The sequence below is a fragment of the Parasteatoda tepidariorum genome, chromosome 4, assembly GCF_982258835.1.
Source record: "Parasteatoda tepidariorum strain Cologne lab strain chromosome 4, Ptep-v5.0, whole genome shotgun sequence".
Taxonomy (NCBI): domain Eukaryota; kingdom Metazoa; phylum Arthropoda; class Arachnida; order Araneae; family Theridiidae; genus Parasteatoda; species Parasteatoda tepidariorum.
Window position 1 is genome coordinate 22,637,334 of NC_141758.1, and position 18,172 is coordinate 22,655,505.

At 26.3% G+C, this 18,172-nt stretch overlaps 1 protein-coding gene across 1 annotated transcript; it reads right to left on the bottom strand.

Annotated features, from left to right (window-relative positions):
- Nucleotides 1–258: 258 nt before the first annotated feature.
- LOC107452055 (type I phosphatidylinositol 4,5-bisphosphate 4-phosphatase-A) lies at nt 259–18,016 on the bottom strand. Its single transcript, XM_016068340.4, has 8 exons — nt 17,848–18,016; nt 14,596–14,786; nt 11,450–11,556; nt 10,339–10,441; nt 8,568–8,617; nt 7,351–7,441; nt 5,203–5,257; nt 259–3,241 (listed from the first exon to the last, which is right to left on the bottom strand). Exons 1-8 carry the CDS (start codon nt 17,921–17,923, stop codon nt 3,156–3,158), a joined length of 759 nt encoding a protein of 252 aa, XP_015923826.1. The 5' UTR covers nt 17,924–18,016; the 3' UTR covers nt 259–3,155.
- Between the last annotated feature and the right edge of the window lie 156 nt (nt 18,017–18,172).

The following is an 18,172-nucleotide window of genomic DNA, read 5'->3' on the forward strand; positions in this document are numbered from 1 at the left end:
AAATTTAAAGCAGCACAATTAAGTGACAAAACATCAAACTTTCACTGAGCTGATTTCTTTGTAAAATTAGTTGAAAATATTTGAACTAATTACATTTCCAAGGTGTTAAGAAATGTACCCCTCTTTCCACTTCATGATTATTTCAAGAGTGTATTTATGCACAATTTTTCAATATTGATGAGAAATCTATTTTGATGTGATTTTATCTAAAATACTTAACTTTTTCTATGATCCATTCACTTAGTAAAAGTAATGAGCTGTTTGGTAAAGTGTTTATTTTAAAATATAGATCAATAGATCACACTTTAAGAAAATAGGCATTTAAACAGATATAAATGGATAATATAACATGGTATTAATAGAATTAATTTACTGAATATAAAGTAGTAAAAAAAAAAGAACAGCTGATGATAAAAGAATCACTATATAATTCATGCCATATAGAATATTTATGCAACTTCATTTTCTAATAAGAGAAAAGCTGAACTAGCATGATTAATACATTTATTCTGTAATATAAAGTTTGACTAATTTCAGTAGCATATTAAAAGAAGTTAATACAGATGATCAGAAAACTAAGTTCTTTTGCAAACAAAAAAAGGAAAGCAAAAGAAAAATTAAACAGTGCTTTTAAACCTGCTAAAATTTATTTAAAATATAGAGTTATCAGCGAGTTTCTTACAAAATGCACTGTGTTTTTGCTATTCCAGTATTTTAAATTTTAAAAGAATCATTTTTTAGGAAATTTTTAATATCAAGGAGAAACTGGATTAGTTCCTTTTTTTTAAAAAAAAAATACTAATACATTATAATATGGAAAATACTTTAACATGCAAGACATAAAAATGAGATATCAGTATTAGACTAGAACAATATTTATTTTTTGCTAAGCAACAACTTTTAGATACTTTTTTAAAACTATCATTAAATGATGCACACTTAAAATAAATTTAAAAATTATAACAAAAAAAAAAAAAAAAAAAAACAATTCGTGAACATTTTATCAGACGTATCATATTTTTGGAATTACCAGTTATTGTAACCTTTTTGGGAAAAAAAAATAACTCTTTGAAATTTACAAGCAAATTAAAATTAATTTTAAAATAGAGTAATTTACAAATACATTTCAGAAATAATTTTACACAGCATCATCTATGAGAGTTAATAACGTAAAAACATATTATTTAAAATAACATCTGTACAAAACAGGAAGAAAAAAAAAAGTATACAAATGAATTATTTTTACATCATGTACAGATTTCCTACAAATATATCAGCTCCATGCAAGGCTTAGAAAGATAATAAACATTAACATAAGGAAATACTTGTTCATACACACAGAAAAAAAAAAGCATACAAATGTTTTAATATAAGTAACTTGAATTAATTTGTGTACTTTACAATATAATTTGAGCCAGCTATAATTATTAGGTAGCTCTAAATGTAACTATTTTCCATTTAGAAACATAGTGCTTTTGTAGTTTGCTTTATACATTTTTTAGAAGGAATGAAAGATTTGATGGGCACATAATTATATGAAACCTTAATTAAAAGATAAAACAATGATGCACTAAGTGAAAAAAAAATTATAATAACTTTAAACGAAATAATGAAATTTACATAAATAAAACAACGACAACAAATACATTGCAATTTTCATCATATAACTTAAAAATACTTGATAAGGCTTAAAAGTTGGTCCCTTGAAATGAAAGTAGTTTGGGATAAAACCTTTATGAGATTGATTTTTATTAATTTCTCTTTTAGAAGGTAAAGCAAAATTTAAAAAAAAAAATTATAATAAAATATATAATTTTTACAAAGTTTATACACCACATAAAAGAGCATACTGAAGTAATTTAGATGAACCTAGAAACTTTCACAGTCAATTTCAATTCGCCATCTAGATCAAAATGGTAAAACAGCAAATTTTCAATGCTTTGTGTTAGAAAAGCTGATCATTATAAAAAATATTAAAAATTTCAACGATTAAAAACTGCTTTTGATAATAATTGATTCTTTTTCTACTACAGGATTTAAAATTCGATTCTTTTTCACAGTATCGTTGAATCATTTTTATTTATTCGAAACACAGTTATTTTTTAAAATAAGACTTATACTGAGTACAAATAATATGATTGCACGTTAGCAATTGCTGTTAACAAACTGTTCTCTCAATTCTCAATTAAAAGTACATATGGGGAAATTCTTACATTTTTTATTTCTAAATAAGCTGTATGTAAATCCAGATTATTTTTTTTAAAGGAAATAATAAATAATAAGGAAAAAAATACAATGTATGTATAAAGCTAGACATTTTTCCAGTAACTAGGATTGGCACAAAACTATAATTACTCAAGAAGATGAAAAAATTGTTACGAGGATAAAATTTGGTAAAAATTAAATTATTTTAAATGTAAACAAATGCATATTTTGTAACAGACTTTGATTGCACCCAAATATAAAGAATAAACAATTTAATTTATTGCTCATAATCTACACTATAAAAAAATCATTGATCAACAAAATGGGGGAGGGGTTGCTTATAACATATGTCATGAAAATATCACAGAATCTAAATTTTATCACAATAAAGTTCTTTTCAAATAATTAGTTACTTAACAGAACAAATGTCAAACTTGTGAAGTGAAAGAATTCTCAAAATATAGTATAAAATTATAAATAATAAGATGCATTACCATAGAATATATTAATGTGAAAAACAACATTTATGCAAAGCCAATAATTAATAATAAAATAATCAGCAAATAGATGACATAAATTTTATCCAGTTATTTAACACTCTGATATAATAACCCATATCTTTTCCCCAATTGTGGCATAAGGAAAAAAAGTTCTCTAATAATATCCAATCGTAAAAGAAATATTTCATATTTTATCAAAAACAGTTTAAATAAGGTCTTACTTTTTAACACAAGCTATATATATACACATAATATAATAATCATTGAACAGAAAAATTAAACTATTATTATTTTTTCATAACCATTAACAATAGCATATAAGAAATCAGCCATAGCTCAATTTTTTCATTTAAATAATATATGCCCAACAAATTTCTCATTCTAACCAATAGGAAGGAAACAAAAATGAATATTGTAAAATTAGCAAGTGTAAAAAATTGTAAAAGTTCTTTAAACAGGTCCTTCAATACTGCTGGCTCTCATAGTATAATAATATATAGCTTTGCAGAATAACAATGTTGAAATGACAAAAGCACCTGAAAAAAAAAAGAAAAAAGATTGCTTTAATTTGTCTTTAAACTAATATGAAAATGGTGAAATTAAAAATCAAATTATTTTTAGTAAAATGGATATTTTATTACAGATCAAAGCACAAGAAAGGAGCATGGCAAATATGGAAAAATAGGATAATAGTAAATTGATAGATTTATATATGATATATCTAAGGATTTCAAAAAAGTATTTACAATAAAAAAAAAAATCAACGCAAAAACAAGTTAATGAAACAACCAAAAAATGACTTTTTTACAATAGTTATTAGTTCTAAATCATTAAGAAATGCATAAACATTAAAAAAAAAAAAAAAAAAAAACTGAAATTTTTCTTTAAACAAAATATTTTTAAAATGATTTAACTAACAGTTAAATGTATAGCTTGTTAGATAAGGGATAAGCAGTCATGAATTTGACTGTCAACTATTTTATACTATTAATAACTTTTTAATACTAAGTAAAACCTCTTAGAAGAAGCCACTCTCTGTTCCACAGTAAACTGGCCATTAAAAGGAGGTTGGTCATTCTTAGCGGTTACCTTCATTGACTTAAAAATGTTATCAAAGGTACATTATTTTTCTCAAATGGTTTTAATTTTAGTTAGTGTCATTTTTTTGATGTAGAAATGCAACTTGTGTTGGCATCATAAAAACTGGATCAATGAATAAAACTTTGTGTCAATGAAAATGATCCCTACTGAAACAATTATGCATAAATAAAAAATTATCAATTAAATAATAACACTATTAAATGAATAAAGAATTGTTTTTTTGTTTGAATTTGCATTTAATTTTACATCATAAAAATTAATTAGCTTCAAAAGTGAGAAGAGGTTAGTTTCTTTGAGATGCTTAGTTTTTTCTAAAATGACTTTTTTTTCTTTCTAATTTAACTTTTAACTCTAAAAATAAATCATTGATCATAGCATCGTTTTTAGTGCACCCTGACTGCAACATGAGGTTATAGAGCTCTTTCAGAGATCATAAAAAAAGAGCTCACTAAATAAAGGGGGGGGGGAAAGAGCCCACTAAATAAGAGCTTCCATACAAATATTGTGAAAACATTCTAATCTATTTATTTGTTTTGTTAATATTTTTTCTTTTGATATTTTTTGTGTTTTCTTATTTGATCTATTCTGCATTTGGTGCAGAGGTTTGCCTGGTCACTGGGAGACTTTTTGATGGTCTATCCTAAAGATTTTCTTCAACACAAAATCTATGGTAAAAATGCCATGCCTCCCAAAAGTGGTTGAAAATAGAGATCTCTACATAGAGGTTGAGGTTTCACTGTATTAACGATAAGAAGCTTCCGTTAATTGATCTTACAAAGAAAAAATTAAACAATTGTGAATTTTAACATTTTTTAATATTTTTCAGACAATTTTGATTCTTTGAATTAAAGATAGAACAAGGCATTTTTTTTATTTGTTTTAAATTTAAAACAGAGCTGAGTTTTTAGATTATTTTTTTTTTAAATGACCATAATTCAGCTAAATTTGAAATATACAGAACATAAAAAAATGAATAACGTTGAATATGAATCTTACCAAACGACGTATTACTTACAACATGATGATTTGAATCTGTAATTGTTACGACATGAAGATTTGAACAAGCAAGTAAGCAAACAGCAAGCTTGAAGTCAAACAAAAACGGCAAGCAATAATATCAAATCATAACCGATTATTATTATTATAAAAAACAGGGTTGCATCAAAAACCAATTTGCAATACATTGGACATTTGCATATCATTAAAGTGAAGAAATAGTAATAAGTTTAGTTGTAACCTTTATGCACTATGTTGAACACAATAAGTTAAAGAGGTATGTTATTCTTTTAGGGAAAAAGGTCATAACCTTCAACTTTAATTTTGTGAGTTAGAGGAAGCGTAAAACAGGGAAAGATCCAACTGATTAGTCAAAATCTTTAAAATAAAAATAACTTACCTACATATAGGCAGTATATACCTCCATGCCTTACAGCATAGGTGTATGTTCCAATCTAAAAATATATATAAGAAAAATTAGTTTCAGACATTTTAATGAATAAGCTTTGTATCCTCAAGTTAAATAAAAGTTTGAACTTTTAGGGCAAAAAATGTGTTGTGATGGCAGATTTAAAAAGAACCTTGTTTCCAAAAAAATCAAGTTCAAGGAAAACTAAAACTAGAAATATTGTAGAAAGCAAGTTTTGTTTCATGCTTCTTAAAAACATTTTCTCAAATTTGTTCCTTAAAAATACATTATTTTGTAAACTTTACTTTTAAGTTTTTCAAATTCAATTGCCGACCTTCAAAATTAAGTTCACTTAGAAAATTTTTTTTCATCCCATTTCTTTTTTTCTGGCTAGTTTTAAAAATCTAATTACACAAGTTAACAGATTAGTAATACTTTAAATCAGAGTTTAAATATTCCAATAAGAGCATAACAATTGCCGACTTTTCATTTTCTAAAGAAAATTACTTGTAAGAGAGAAGCCGGAACATTTAACAAGTATATTATACATATATATTTTTGATATGGATAAATACGGTAGTGTTAGATGGCATAACAAAATTTAGTTGAGCTCTACAGCTTTTGTTACAATTAAATTGAATATTAGACTCAATTGTTGGTTCAGGCATCACAAAAAGTCTTTTTCTTTATAGTCTTGAAAAAGTTCAAGACTATAAATTGTTAAAAAAAAAAATTAATAAAAAAAAAGTGAATTTTGAATAACAATCCAGTTTTAAACTTGTGAAAAAAAGACTTTTAATGATGCCTGAAATGTGCATTACCATGTCAACTGAACCAATGATTAAAAAAATTCAAATTCAACATTAAAACTAATGAAAAGGTTGGCTTCAGCAAACCATTTTTCATGTTTAATAAAATAAAAAATTACCATTCAAAAATAAGCACAGAGTATTCATTTAGGCTATAATATCACCTAATATGCTTCCATGGATATTATACTATGCTATCACTATAAGTATTGATAAAGTATGTTTACAATATTCAGAAATAAGCTTTGATTCAAATTACAGAAAATAACACATTAAATACACAATAGATAAATCTAATATGCTAATTTCTGTTACCAGCTGTAGGTTTTAAAAAAAATAAGATAAAAAAGTAATAGAAGGATAGTCAATAAGTTTTCCAAGAACTAAAGGAACCTTATATATGTTCTTCCTTAATTCAAATTTCATTTAGAAGGTAAAAAAATACTTTTAAGTAAAAATAATAACAAGTAAAGTTAGTTAAAATATATTTTGATAACAAAATGTGGGAAAATATTTTTAAAATGTATGAATGTAATGCAAGTTGGTAACATCTATTATATTTTTAGAATCAAATTGCATTACCCGCAGTTTCATTAAATAAAAAAAAGTTTTCCTGCAGAATATTAAAAATGAACATTTAAATAGAAGTTAATCAGAAAGAAAATGAACCTGTGTATCGCAGAGAGTTTGACTGGCGGGATAACAAATGCTAACCCAGATTTAAATACTTGATAGAATAACATATAAAATCAGTAGTTAATCTTGTTGAGTTTAATAGATGAAAACTGAATTCATATTCATAACTAAATTTGCAACCTTGGGAGGTTTGATAGGAATTGTCACAATGAAGAACGAATCGTGCAAGAGGCTGCATGCCAGCTTATAATATTTCATTTATATTAAATATTTGTTAGTAATAGAGTATCATACAAAAATAATACATTTTGAAACTTATCTTCATTATTTTGTTTGATTTTTACGCATCACGCGTTAGCGCGAAATGTGGCATTTAGGAATTAATTTTACCGCTAGTGCCTATCACGCGCTGGCGCGTGGCCAAAATATTCTATCAAGAAACGCCTGCATATTACTTAGAAATCAGTATGATGCACATAATTATGTTTTCTTACAACTTTCCAATATATTTGTTATAAAAAGTAAATCGGCTTCTGGGGAAAACCCTCTTCTACAGAGGGGTCATCACATACTATCACATCCTCACCTGATCGGCAGCAAACGTGTTAAGGGGGTCTTTATCTCATAGCTAAAAACTGCCTGTTGATAAAGTTAGATAGCAAGTAGGATTTATTTTAAAGCATGTGATACTCACCGTAACCCCTAAGCCTATAATTAAAAATAACAGAGATAAAAAGAGATACATGGTTCCACGACTTCGTGAAAACTGCTGCCCCACAGAAGAGCTGTGAAAACAAAGAAAAAATTAATATTTCATCCTATAACTACTACCCATTGAAAAATTCACAATGCTAAAAACAAATATTGTTTTGACAATAATGATAACTTAAAAAAGGCAATCCATCTGAGGGATAAAAACAGAGCTCTTACAGTATTATCAATTGAAAAAATATTAGATTAATATTTCTTCTCCATAAATAGAAAAGAAACAGTGAACTGAAACTTTCCCACACTTTCATTCAGACAAAAATATAAAATGAATATTTTTATCCTGTTTATAGATAGAAATGAAGAAACAGAGAACAAACTTTTCCACACTTTTATTCAAACAACCTGTGTAAGTTGACTGCTTGAGGTGCATTTTTTAGAGGTCAACTTGTAAAGAGAAATTTTTTAAAATCTTTACCTTTAATCCTTATATTTAACATTAAATTTGTTCTTTTAACACGTCAGTCATTTATCATTAATAATTTTTAAAAAATATCAATACTCAAAACACACACAGAGTTAGATTACTTATATTTATTTAAATTTTTTTTATTTTGTTAAGCAATTTACAAACTAAATTGTAAGAAAAGACTTTGATAGTTTCACCGTATAGTCAACTTACATAGGATTTTAAACTAGTTTTTAATACTATTTCATTAAATACATGAAAGTCTAATATAACTAAATCCCATAAAATATATTCTGAATATTTTTTTTTATTCTGGTCAAATTACGAAGGTATCAGAGTAGCAGTCAAGATGTATCTGACTTATTTAATGTGGCAAACATAAAAGACAAATAGGGGCTCAGATTATAAATGCTTTTCTCTCATTTATTATATAGAATAAATTTGGTTCTTGTTAATAGAGATTAAATCGGGTGATAAATTTGACAGGTTTTCCTGTATTCAATTTTTCCACCAACAAATAATTGTTATTTTTATACAGATATATGTATATAGATTGCAAACATCAATGGAACACTTTATAAATTTCACATTCTCACTGTATGAATTTCTCAAAACAAATCCAACACTGTTTTATAATTACAAACGAATAACTGTTAAATATAAATTTTATAACAAAAGAGAAATGAACAAAATTGTAAGACTATGATAAAAATGAAGTTAATTTATTTACTTACACTTTGCGGCAATGGGGACATCTAGCTAAAGCATTGGTCAAGGTATTAAACTGAAAGGTTTAAATAAGAGAATTAGCTCGAATAAAAAAAGAATAAAAAAGGAAAGCAAAAGATATTAAATTAAAACTATATGAAATAATAACTATTCGTAAGATGGCTAAGAAGAAATTTAAATAGTTTGCAAAGCGGGAAAAAAGTGTAGGAATCAAAACATTACAATAAAAGTACAATCCATAAACATGAGTTAAATGAAAAATAAAAATCACGATTGGGGAGAAGTAAGCAGCTTGCTTTATGGAAATTTTTTTTTAACCATACAAATAATTCTTTAAACAGATAAAAACTTAAAACTGTTCCAACTAACCCTGGTTTCCCTTATATATTTTTTACTAACGTGAGCATATGTATTGCAATAAAATAAGTAAGTCAAGTTTCTTCCATAAAATTTGTCATTTTCTGTTGAGTATTAATAAGAATTATTTCTTATGTTCCAGAACACCATTATTAGATTATTCTTACTATTATTTATAATGTATATTTAAACTAACCATTACAAAAATAGGTATATCACTTTGACCATACTTTCAAATGGAAGGGGATATATTTTCTCTTAACTTTTTATGTAATTTTTTTTAGAGGAAATATAAAAAAGAAAAAGACAAACATTTGGTAAGTATTTGATAATTTCTTAACATTACTAAATTAAATATTTTTTTGTCAAGAAAGGTATTAAAAGTTGAAGGTTAAAAGAAAAAAAAAATGGATTAGAATAACAAACTAGCAAATGAAAACATGTATAAACATTTCTCTATAGTTATAGATGTTTAAATAAATTAATATTTTGTATAAAACCATTTTGAATATGGGTGCAAATTAAATTCTCCAGAAAAGTTCTAAAAGTAGTAGCCATAACATTTAGAATGTAGTTTTAGTTCTATATTTGTAATATAGTAGATATAGTCAACAACATTTATAATTTAGCAGTTATAGTTAACTACAAAAAATAAATGTTTTTTCACTCACTAGTTTTTTTTCTTTTTTTTCTACGAAATTATCTATGAAAATGTTAAGTTATTAGTTGCTTTAAGTTTAAAAAAATATTTTTTGGTCTATATTAAATTAATATTTGGTCTAAATTTTGGGAGCAACTAATGCAATAATTTAATAAAAGAGAAAAGATAAAACAATGAATCAATTTATACATAAATAAAATATATACATAAATAAAATATATACAAAAATAAAATATATACAAAATAACTGTCACAAAATAATGTAATAAACATTCATTTACTTTAAAACATTCAATACCTCCAGGAAGAGATAATAACAATCTAATTTAGAAAAAGAGGCAAAGGAATGTTTAAGGAAATGTGTGCAAAACAATCCTCAATAATGGAATTCTTTTGAAGAAAATAAAGTAATTGCATATTTCTTTTTTTTAGTATTATCTATTTATTTTAAATAATTAAATACGAATTCACAAGTCAAATTTGTTATTTATAGAAAATATAAAAATATATTTTAAATAAAAATATCAAAGAATTATCATATTTAATAATGTATCCCTTCAGTAATAAAATAACTTACTTATTCTACCACATTTAGCTATTTCGTTAGATATTTCTTTAAGTGGGACAATATTTGAAATATTAATGCCAGTTACTAGTATAATAATTTTGGTGAATATACATAATTTTAAGTAAAAACAAATCAAAACATTAAGTATATAGATACTTCTAACAAGTAAAGGGATAAAAACATAACTTACTAAAAAGAGACTATGGCAATAAGCACATGAAACTTGACACATGCCAGGCACATTTGGGGGAAAGGGATCTGAAGGTACAGATGCAAGGTTCAGAATCCTTTTGCTAATTTTAAAATAAAAAAAGTTAAATATTAATTTAAATTTTAAATTAAATATTTGGTAAAATTAAAATACAAAAAGTCAAACTTCAGTGAGCAGTTAAAAAAATAAACTCAGAAGAAAAAAATACAAATCAAGTACACATAGTGGACGAGTTCCTTGACACATTCAGAATTTGATCAAACTTCATATTTAATCTTAATGAATTAAGTTCTGAAAGTACTGTCTTAAGTTAAGTACTCCACTAGCTCTAGATCAGGGAATTTGTGCTATACCAGGTGAAGACTTAAATATAAGGGGACAGGAAAGTAATGTTGTTTTGGTGCAAGCATACCTTCAATGAGATATTTATATATCATCTTGATAATTGCTATAAGTTTCTAGTGCAATTTTAGAACCATCCCATAAAAGAAATTTGAGAGTGTTGATTAATGGATAAACAAAAAGAAAAATTTATTAATAAATTACACACTATCAATTAAACTAAAGTTTTTTTTCTATTAATGTTAGCATTTTTAAAACCAAGCAATACAAAGTTCTTATAATAAGGTAATTACAATCAGTATAAGTATAGAATAAAAATAAAACTAGATAAATGTATCAATATTTAACATTGTTATCTTCTGCAAGAAGTTTTTTTTTAACAATCAACTATTAGTTTGTACAATTCTTTGCTCACAAAATAATTAAAAATCCATTAAAACCAGAATTAATATGCCCACAAAAGATTTCAACTCTGTGTTGTAGTAAAAAATCTAATACAGTCATAATAATTATAGCTGAATGATTCTTTATTTAACTAAATACCAAATAGTAATATGTATAAAGTGCATTCATGAAAAAAGGTAATAAAATAATCCATTTGAATGAGATACACATTACACTAGGCTAACACAACTTTGTCAGGATATAATCCGAAAACTATTAGTTTAACTTATAAATTCAATTATTTAATAATTGCTAATTAAAAAAATTTATTCAAATATTTAAAGTTCGAAATTGAATGTCATACCAATTATTTCTTGGACAAGCAATTCTCTGGGAGCTGGATTTGCAGATGAGAAGACAATTGCATGGGCACCTCACATATTTTTTCCCCACCGGTGCACTTTTGATGGGCTATAAGATACAAGTTCATATGTTTTTCAATATTGAACCTCAACCAAAAATTCAATCATCCAACAATCTAACTTTTGTTATAAACATGTACAAAGACCAAAATAATGCAATGGTTTCTTAATAACTTTTCATATAATTATTGGATTTTCACATACTCAGATACAATATTGATAGTTCAACTTTAAATAATGTCATCAATATTTACAAACAGTAGTCACAAAACTACTTTATTTTTTAATAATTTTTTTTTTTTTTGACAAATTCAGATCTTCTACTTCTAAGTATGAGGATAAGTGAAATCTGGAAAATACTTTCTAAATAGTTTAATCAGAAGAGCATTTGAAAGTTTAGAGTCCTTAACATAAATTTTCTTTTAGGGTTTTTTCTTTTCTTTTTTTGCCTCCCTGGGACTACTCAAGCAGAAAAAAAATTGAGTATTATATACAACTCATTTAAAAAAATATAATAATCTTCATTACAATTTATTTTTTTAAAAATAATTTTAATAATGATTGCAAATTTCTTGAATAGCAAGGCATATTAACTTTAATTTACAATTTCAAAAATCATGTAAATTATTTAAAATCATAAAATTTAATAAAAATAATTTGAATAAAGCAATAAAACTTCAAAAAACTAGTCTTTAAAAAAATTAGATGCATTTTTTTTATATTTCCAATGGCAGGGAAAACAATAAAATACAAGGAAGAGAACAATAAACATCAGAACACAAGAAGTAAAAAAAAGACCGAAGTCATTTCCCCAGAAGCTCTCTCGCAGGCCAATATTTAACAATCTTGGAGTCAAGTCTGTAAAGTGACCTACAGAGATGAAGATGTTTTCGGTTCACAGGTTCTTTAGGATCACAAAGTCAACAACAACTATGGTACAACGGAGAGCGACCTCGTGGCTATTAAATAAATCGTATACCTTAACAATTTATTTTTTTCTGATTTTACTAAACTGAATAATAAATATTTTTACCCATGAAATTTGAAATTATTTACTTAAGCATTTCAAGAAATACAACAAAGCACACAAAATTAGTACTAAAGAGACTAAATTTTTAATACTCTTAAATACTAGGGCTATATCCCCTCCTCTATATATTGAGAATCAAAATTTTGAATCTGCCCAAAAGAGGTATGTTTATTTAAATAAAGCATATTTTCGTAACAGATTTCCTACGTTTTACTTTCTTGAATTAATTAGCATATTTAAGATCTACAATTTAAATCTTTGTATATAAAAGAAACTAATTATTAAACAAAGTTATTTAAAGCTCGTTTTTAATATTATTTAAAAAAAATTAGTCTTTCTTATTTTAATAGTTTATAAAGGCATAGGCGTTTGATCTAAAATTATATCAAAACTTAAATTTTTTATAAACTTTTAATTTTCCTTAAAGATAATAAAATGTTCATTGATTAAAAATTTTAGAAAATAATTAATACTTTAAAATGTAGAATTATTTTTCAGATGCTCTAAAATAATTTTAAACAGAGTGCATTAAAGATTACAAATGTTTCCCGGAGGTATTATTTATGTTTAAAGTTCATAAGAGAAAAACCAGGTTTAAAATTAGGAGTTCATTTTCCTTGTTTGTTAACGTGCAAAAATAACAAAGGATAAATAACATTTTTAGACAAACATCAAATTGCCGCCTTAAAATAATTACAGGATATTTTTATGAAGTTGATTACTTATTAATAACCAGAGCTCTCCCTATTAATAAAGAAGGGGAGGGAGCTTCCTCTATGAAAAAAGCACTTAGAGTTTTGAAAGGGCAATCACTTAACACCCTAAAAATTTATTAAAATGTGTAACATTAAGTAATAACTGAATTCTATTTTCAACAGTTTGTCTCTCTCGATATCACAATATGCTAAAAATTTGTAGTTTATAAAAATAATTGGAAGCATGCTAAAAGACAATTTATGTACTGAATTTTTTTTTAAAAAAGCAAACTAACAAAAAATGATCAATAAACCAGAAAGCTTTTTTTTCTATAAACTAAAAATTATGAGAAAATAAACATTTAGGAGGTAAAATTTTTTAAAGAGGTATTTATTTAAAAAATAGTTTTAAAATATAAATTAATTAAAAAAATTACTAATACTCCCCCTTCCCCTCAAAAATACTTATAAAAATTTTACCAGTGGAGAATAATCCTAACAAAGTATATATATTTGCAATAGCAATCAGAATTAAACTTATAAACACAGATAATTTTACCATTGTGCAATTATTATTTAAAAAGTGAATTAATTTTTTTAAAAATGGAATATGGATAAAAATTCAATGTTTTTAACTTTAAGGGATGGCAGCTTAGTTTTACAAAAAGGCAAAAGGGGCATATTTTTTTGAGATCAAAGGGCAAGCCCTTCTAAAAAAGCTTAGGGAAAATACTGTTAATACTAACTGCTTCAAATTACATATAATATTTAAAAAATTAAAGTTGCAGAAGATTGTTATAATAATAACTTTGAAATGCAATGCTTTGTATTTTATACAATTTTGTATTATATAGATCATTACATACATATTAAACATGAGAATATTAGTCTGGAACAGATAAATTTTAAAATGGTTATAAATAAATTTCAGATACAACTGTTAGAAAAACACAATAAAATATCCACTTAAAAATTCATTATTTACAGATTTTTTTTCTCTCTAAAACGTTAGATGTAATAATAAGCGAATCGGTCAATTTTGGTTTGCTTAGATTTTTGAAATTTTAACCGCTCAGTGAATAATTAAACAAGTAAAGCAAAAAGTTATTCTTTCTGGCTTAGTTTACAGAAATTTCTTAAAATGTGATTCATTGTTTACACCTGCAAAGTTAAAATGGTTTATGGAAAAATGCAGTTCTCAAAACTGCATTACATTGATCTTCCACTGTAATTATAAAATTGTCATCATGGCATTATGAAAACCCACACAGTCTAAATTTGAGTCCAACCCAATTTATATATCATTAAATTTAATTAATTAATTCATTTTTAAAAAAAATAAACTTAAGTAACTAAATCATACTGTAGCTTCATTGCAGCTTGTGCATTTGATAACATGTTGATCTTTCCTAGCAGATATGTCGATCATAAATCCACAAACTTTGCATGATATCATAGGAACTCCATGAGGGGAGGGATTATAAGGCGGTGGTAATTCATCAGGTCCAATGGGAGGAACAGTGACATAAGTTGTTTGACGATCAGCTTCTGGAGCTAAAATAACATTAATTTATTAAAAGATATAATCTGAAAAATATACAATCTATGCAAGTTTTATATAACTTATGGTAACACAAATATATTAATGAAATCCAAACAAACTATTATATAAACTATAACTACATAATGGTTTGTTATGGGTTCACTCAAATTATTATTAAAACAGTTAGAACTGAAACCTGCCTATTGATAGAAAAATATCCCAAATATAAAATTCGGTAAAAAACAAATCACATAACTTTTTTACTAATTTGCATGCTTCTTGAATGCTTCTATAAGACAATTAGCAATGAAACCCAACTTTTGAAAGAAAATATCCCATTCATTAAATTTGGTAAAAACAAAATACATTAAGGTTTAACATGAAGATTTTTTAAATTTTGTTTGAAAATTGCATTACTCCCTGACTTTTCTTTGCCCAAAGTCAAATTCTCTGTCAATTCTAGGTTTATCTAACTCCATGGGAACCTTGGTGTATAAGGAGATGAAAAGGTGAGTTTAAACACTAGACATAACCTTTCCTCCTTCAAAAAGAAAAAAATCTCCATTCCCTTTTAAGTAAACAAATATTTTAATGTAGCACTTTAGCATCCAAATAGAGTCTCGGTGCTGCCATCTAGTGTGGCAGAAACTAGACGTCCAAATTAACATGACCAACGGTATCTCACCCATTGTGGTGGTCCTGAAAGAGTGGATACCACCTCTGGAGACCGCACTAGGTCTGCTTATCGGCAAGACCGATTGTGCAGCTCATTGGAAATAAAAAAAAAAAATATTTTAATGTTAAATCTTTTCTTTTAAACAAACTTTTTTCAATGGTAAGCTTGAATATTTTGAACTTGGAGGTGAATTTCATGGGTTCAAAGATATGCTTATATTTGACAATTGAGTAACTTTTACTTTTTATTCCAGAACTTCTAACCAGTAACATGTTGAATTATCTTCCCTGTTCAAGTGGTTAAGATGTAACATATATCACAAAACATCTACTCTAAGAACTATAACAAACTTATTTTAATATAATAAATTATGATGTGTAAAATTTGAGCAACATTGGCTCAATGATTAAAGGCACTGAGCTGTAGTTGTGAAAGACTTGGATGCAAATCTTGGTGGAGATTTGATATCCTCTTAATCTCAGATAAATAGGTGCTAGCCTGTCTGGGATGCTAAGTTGATTTGTGCACAATGCTGACAACACTGCCATGTTGTTGGACCCGAAATGGTGGAGCCTTAATTTTCATGAACCCCAAGGCTACAATGGGCTGGATGTTTCACTTATTGATAAAATTAGTATTTAAAAGAAAAAAAATTTAAGTTGATGTTTAACATGCAAGTTGAAGCAATTTAGATTATGTTTCATCAAATCCTTGTTGCTCAATTCAAAAATAATTTTTATGCTTCAAAGCTGCACATAAAAAAGTCACCAAATTTGACTACCACCTATGCAGTGGAACATAAGAAATTAAAAAAAATCATCACAGAATAAGATGAATTTTAAATGTGTAGCTCGTAACTACCTCGAGGCAATCCACAGCATTTAGATATATATATATGTTACTGTGAATGACCAAAATTTATGATTGTTGATTTTCACTGATGAATGTTGACAATCAGAGTCGTTTTGGTAAATGTCCGAAATAAATATTTAAAGTTCATGCCACTGCCCGGCATACATTTACCTGGTACTCCGAACACTGATGTTTTTCCTATTCTATCCTCAGCAGATATTAAAATATCGAATAAATATAATTACATCAATAAATAAATTAATAGTAAATAGGATATAACAAATATTTCGGACCTTCATCGAAGCTTCTATGTGATTGTTGACATCCTCTTGATTTCGGTCAGTCACGGTAACATATATATTGTTGTAAAAGGTTTGAAAGTGAAGAAAGGTATTTCATTTGAAACATATTGCATAATCCCCCGATATGAAAAGACTTCCCAGAACTCACCTTAAAGCGAATATTCAATATGCAGCTATAGATCTTAATTTTAAGTCAAAATATTTTAAAGATTTAGGAAATGATAAAGATAAACAGTAACTTAACTCCATACTTTAGCATTTAGGGAATATTTCCTTATTGTGATATGTCACACCAATAACAATCATTAAGGCGCCATGTAGATTTTAAAGTTGCAAATTTTTTTTAAAAATATGTAGATGTTTGCCCAAGGATTTATACCCTTCGAGGTTGTCCCTTTCTGTGATTTTTTTTAGTTTCTCGCAGGGCCACTGCCTAGAAGTTGCTAAGATTTAGCGATTATTCTTCTAAAGATCACGCAACAGAAATCTCCCCAGTATTTACTTGAATTTAGTTTAATTTAAAATTATAATATATGTCTGACGTGATGAATAACTTGGAATTTTGTTGCATGATATACTAGTATAACAGTTTATAAATATGTCGAACAATTAACTCTAAGATCTTTTCTTTTTCTATTTATTAATAAAAAGGGGATATTTCCGTATCATGATCTGTCATGCCAACTACAATTGCCAAGAAGCCAATAGATTTTAAAGATCACGATTCAGGATAGCTCCCGAATAAAAAAGCTAAAGATATGGAACAGAAAATGAAATGCAATTTTAGTTCTGAGCATGCAAGTGACACTCAGCTTCGAAACTGATGCTAGGTACAGACAGTGTTTTAGTAACCAATACTAAGTTGCATACTTCGCCATACCTTTGTTAATTATTAAGATGTCAAACTTAATTATTACAAGGTACAAAGTAATTACAAATCTCCATACTACATGAGAAAAATTTAACTGTTAAATATGTAATTAGGAAAAGATAGAAAAACTTAAAAAATGTTTGTGGAAGTGACAAGACAAAGAAAATTTGCAGTTTATTAAATAATAATTACAAAAGGAGGCTAAAAATATTAATCTTAGGACATATCTTATAATAATTCTTTCCATTAATATGTGTTTAGATTAGTTAGTACTGCATTTTCTGTTTTAAACTTAGTAAATAAAATAAAAAGTACAGTAGGACTCAGTGACAATAGAATGTTTTCAAATAAGACAACCACTAATAACATACCCTCAGAAGACCCACCATATGGAGCAGAACTGTAGTCATTTTGATTCCCCAACAAGGGGGATTTTTCACTCGCCATAAGGACTAAATTTTAATTATTAAATAGATTTTAGCTAAATATTCATCAGCTGACTATTGTGATGAAATGACTCATTGCCACAAGGAAAAAAAAAATGACAAAACATTTCTGATTAACAATGGATGAAGTTTTCAAAAATAGTTTAATTTTGGAAAAAGTTAGATAATTTTATTATTAATATTATTTGGATAGACTTATATAACGCTCAAATTGTATTTAAAAAAAATATTTTATGAAAAGTATTATTTT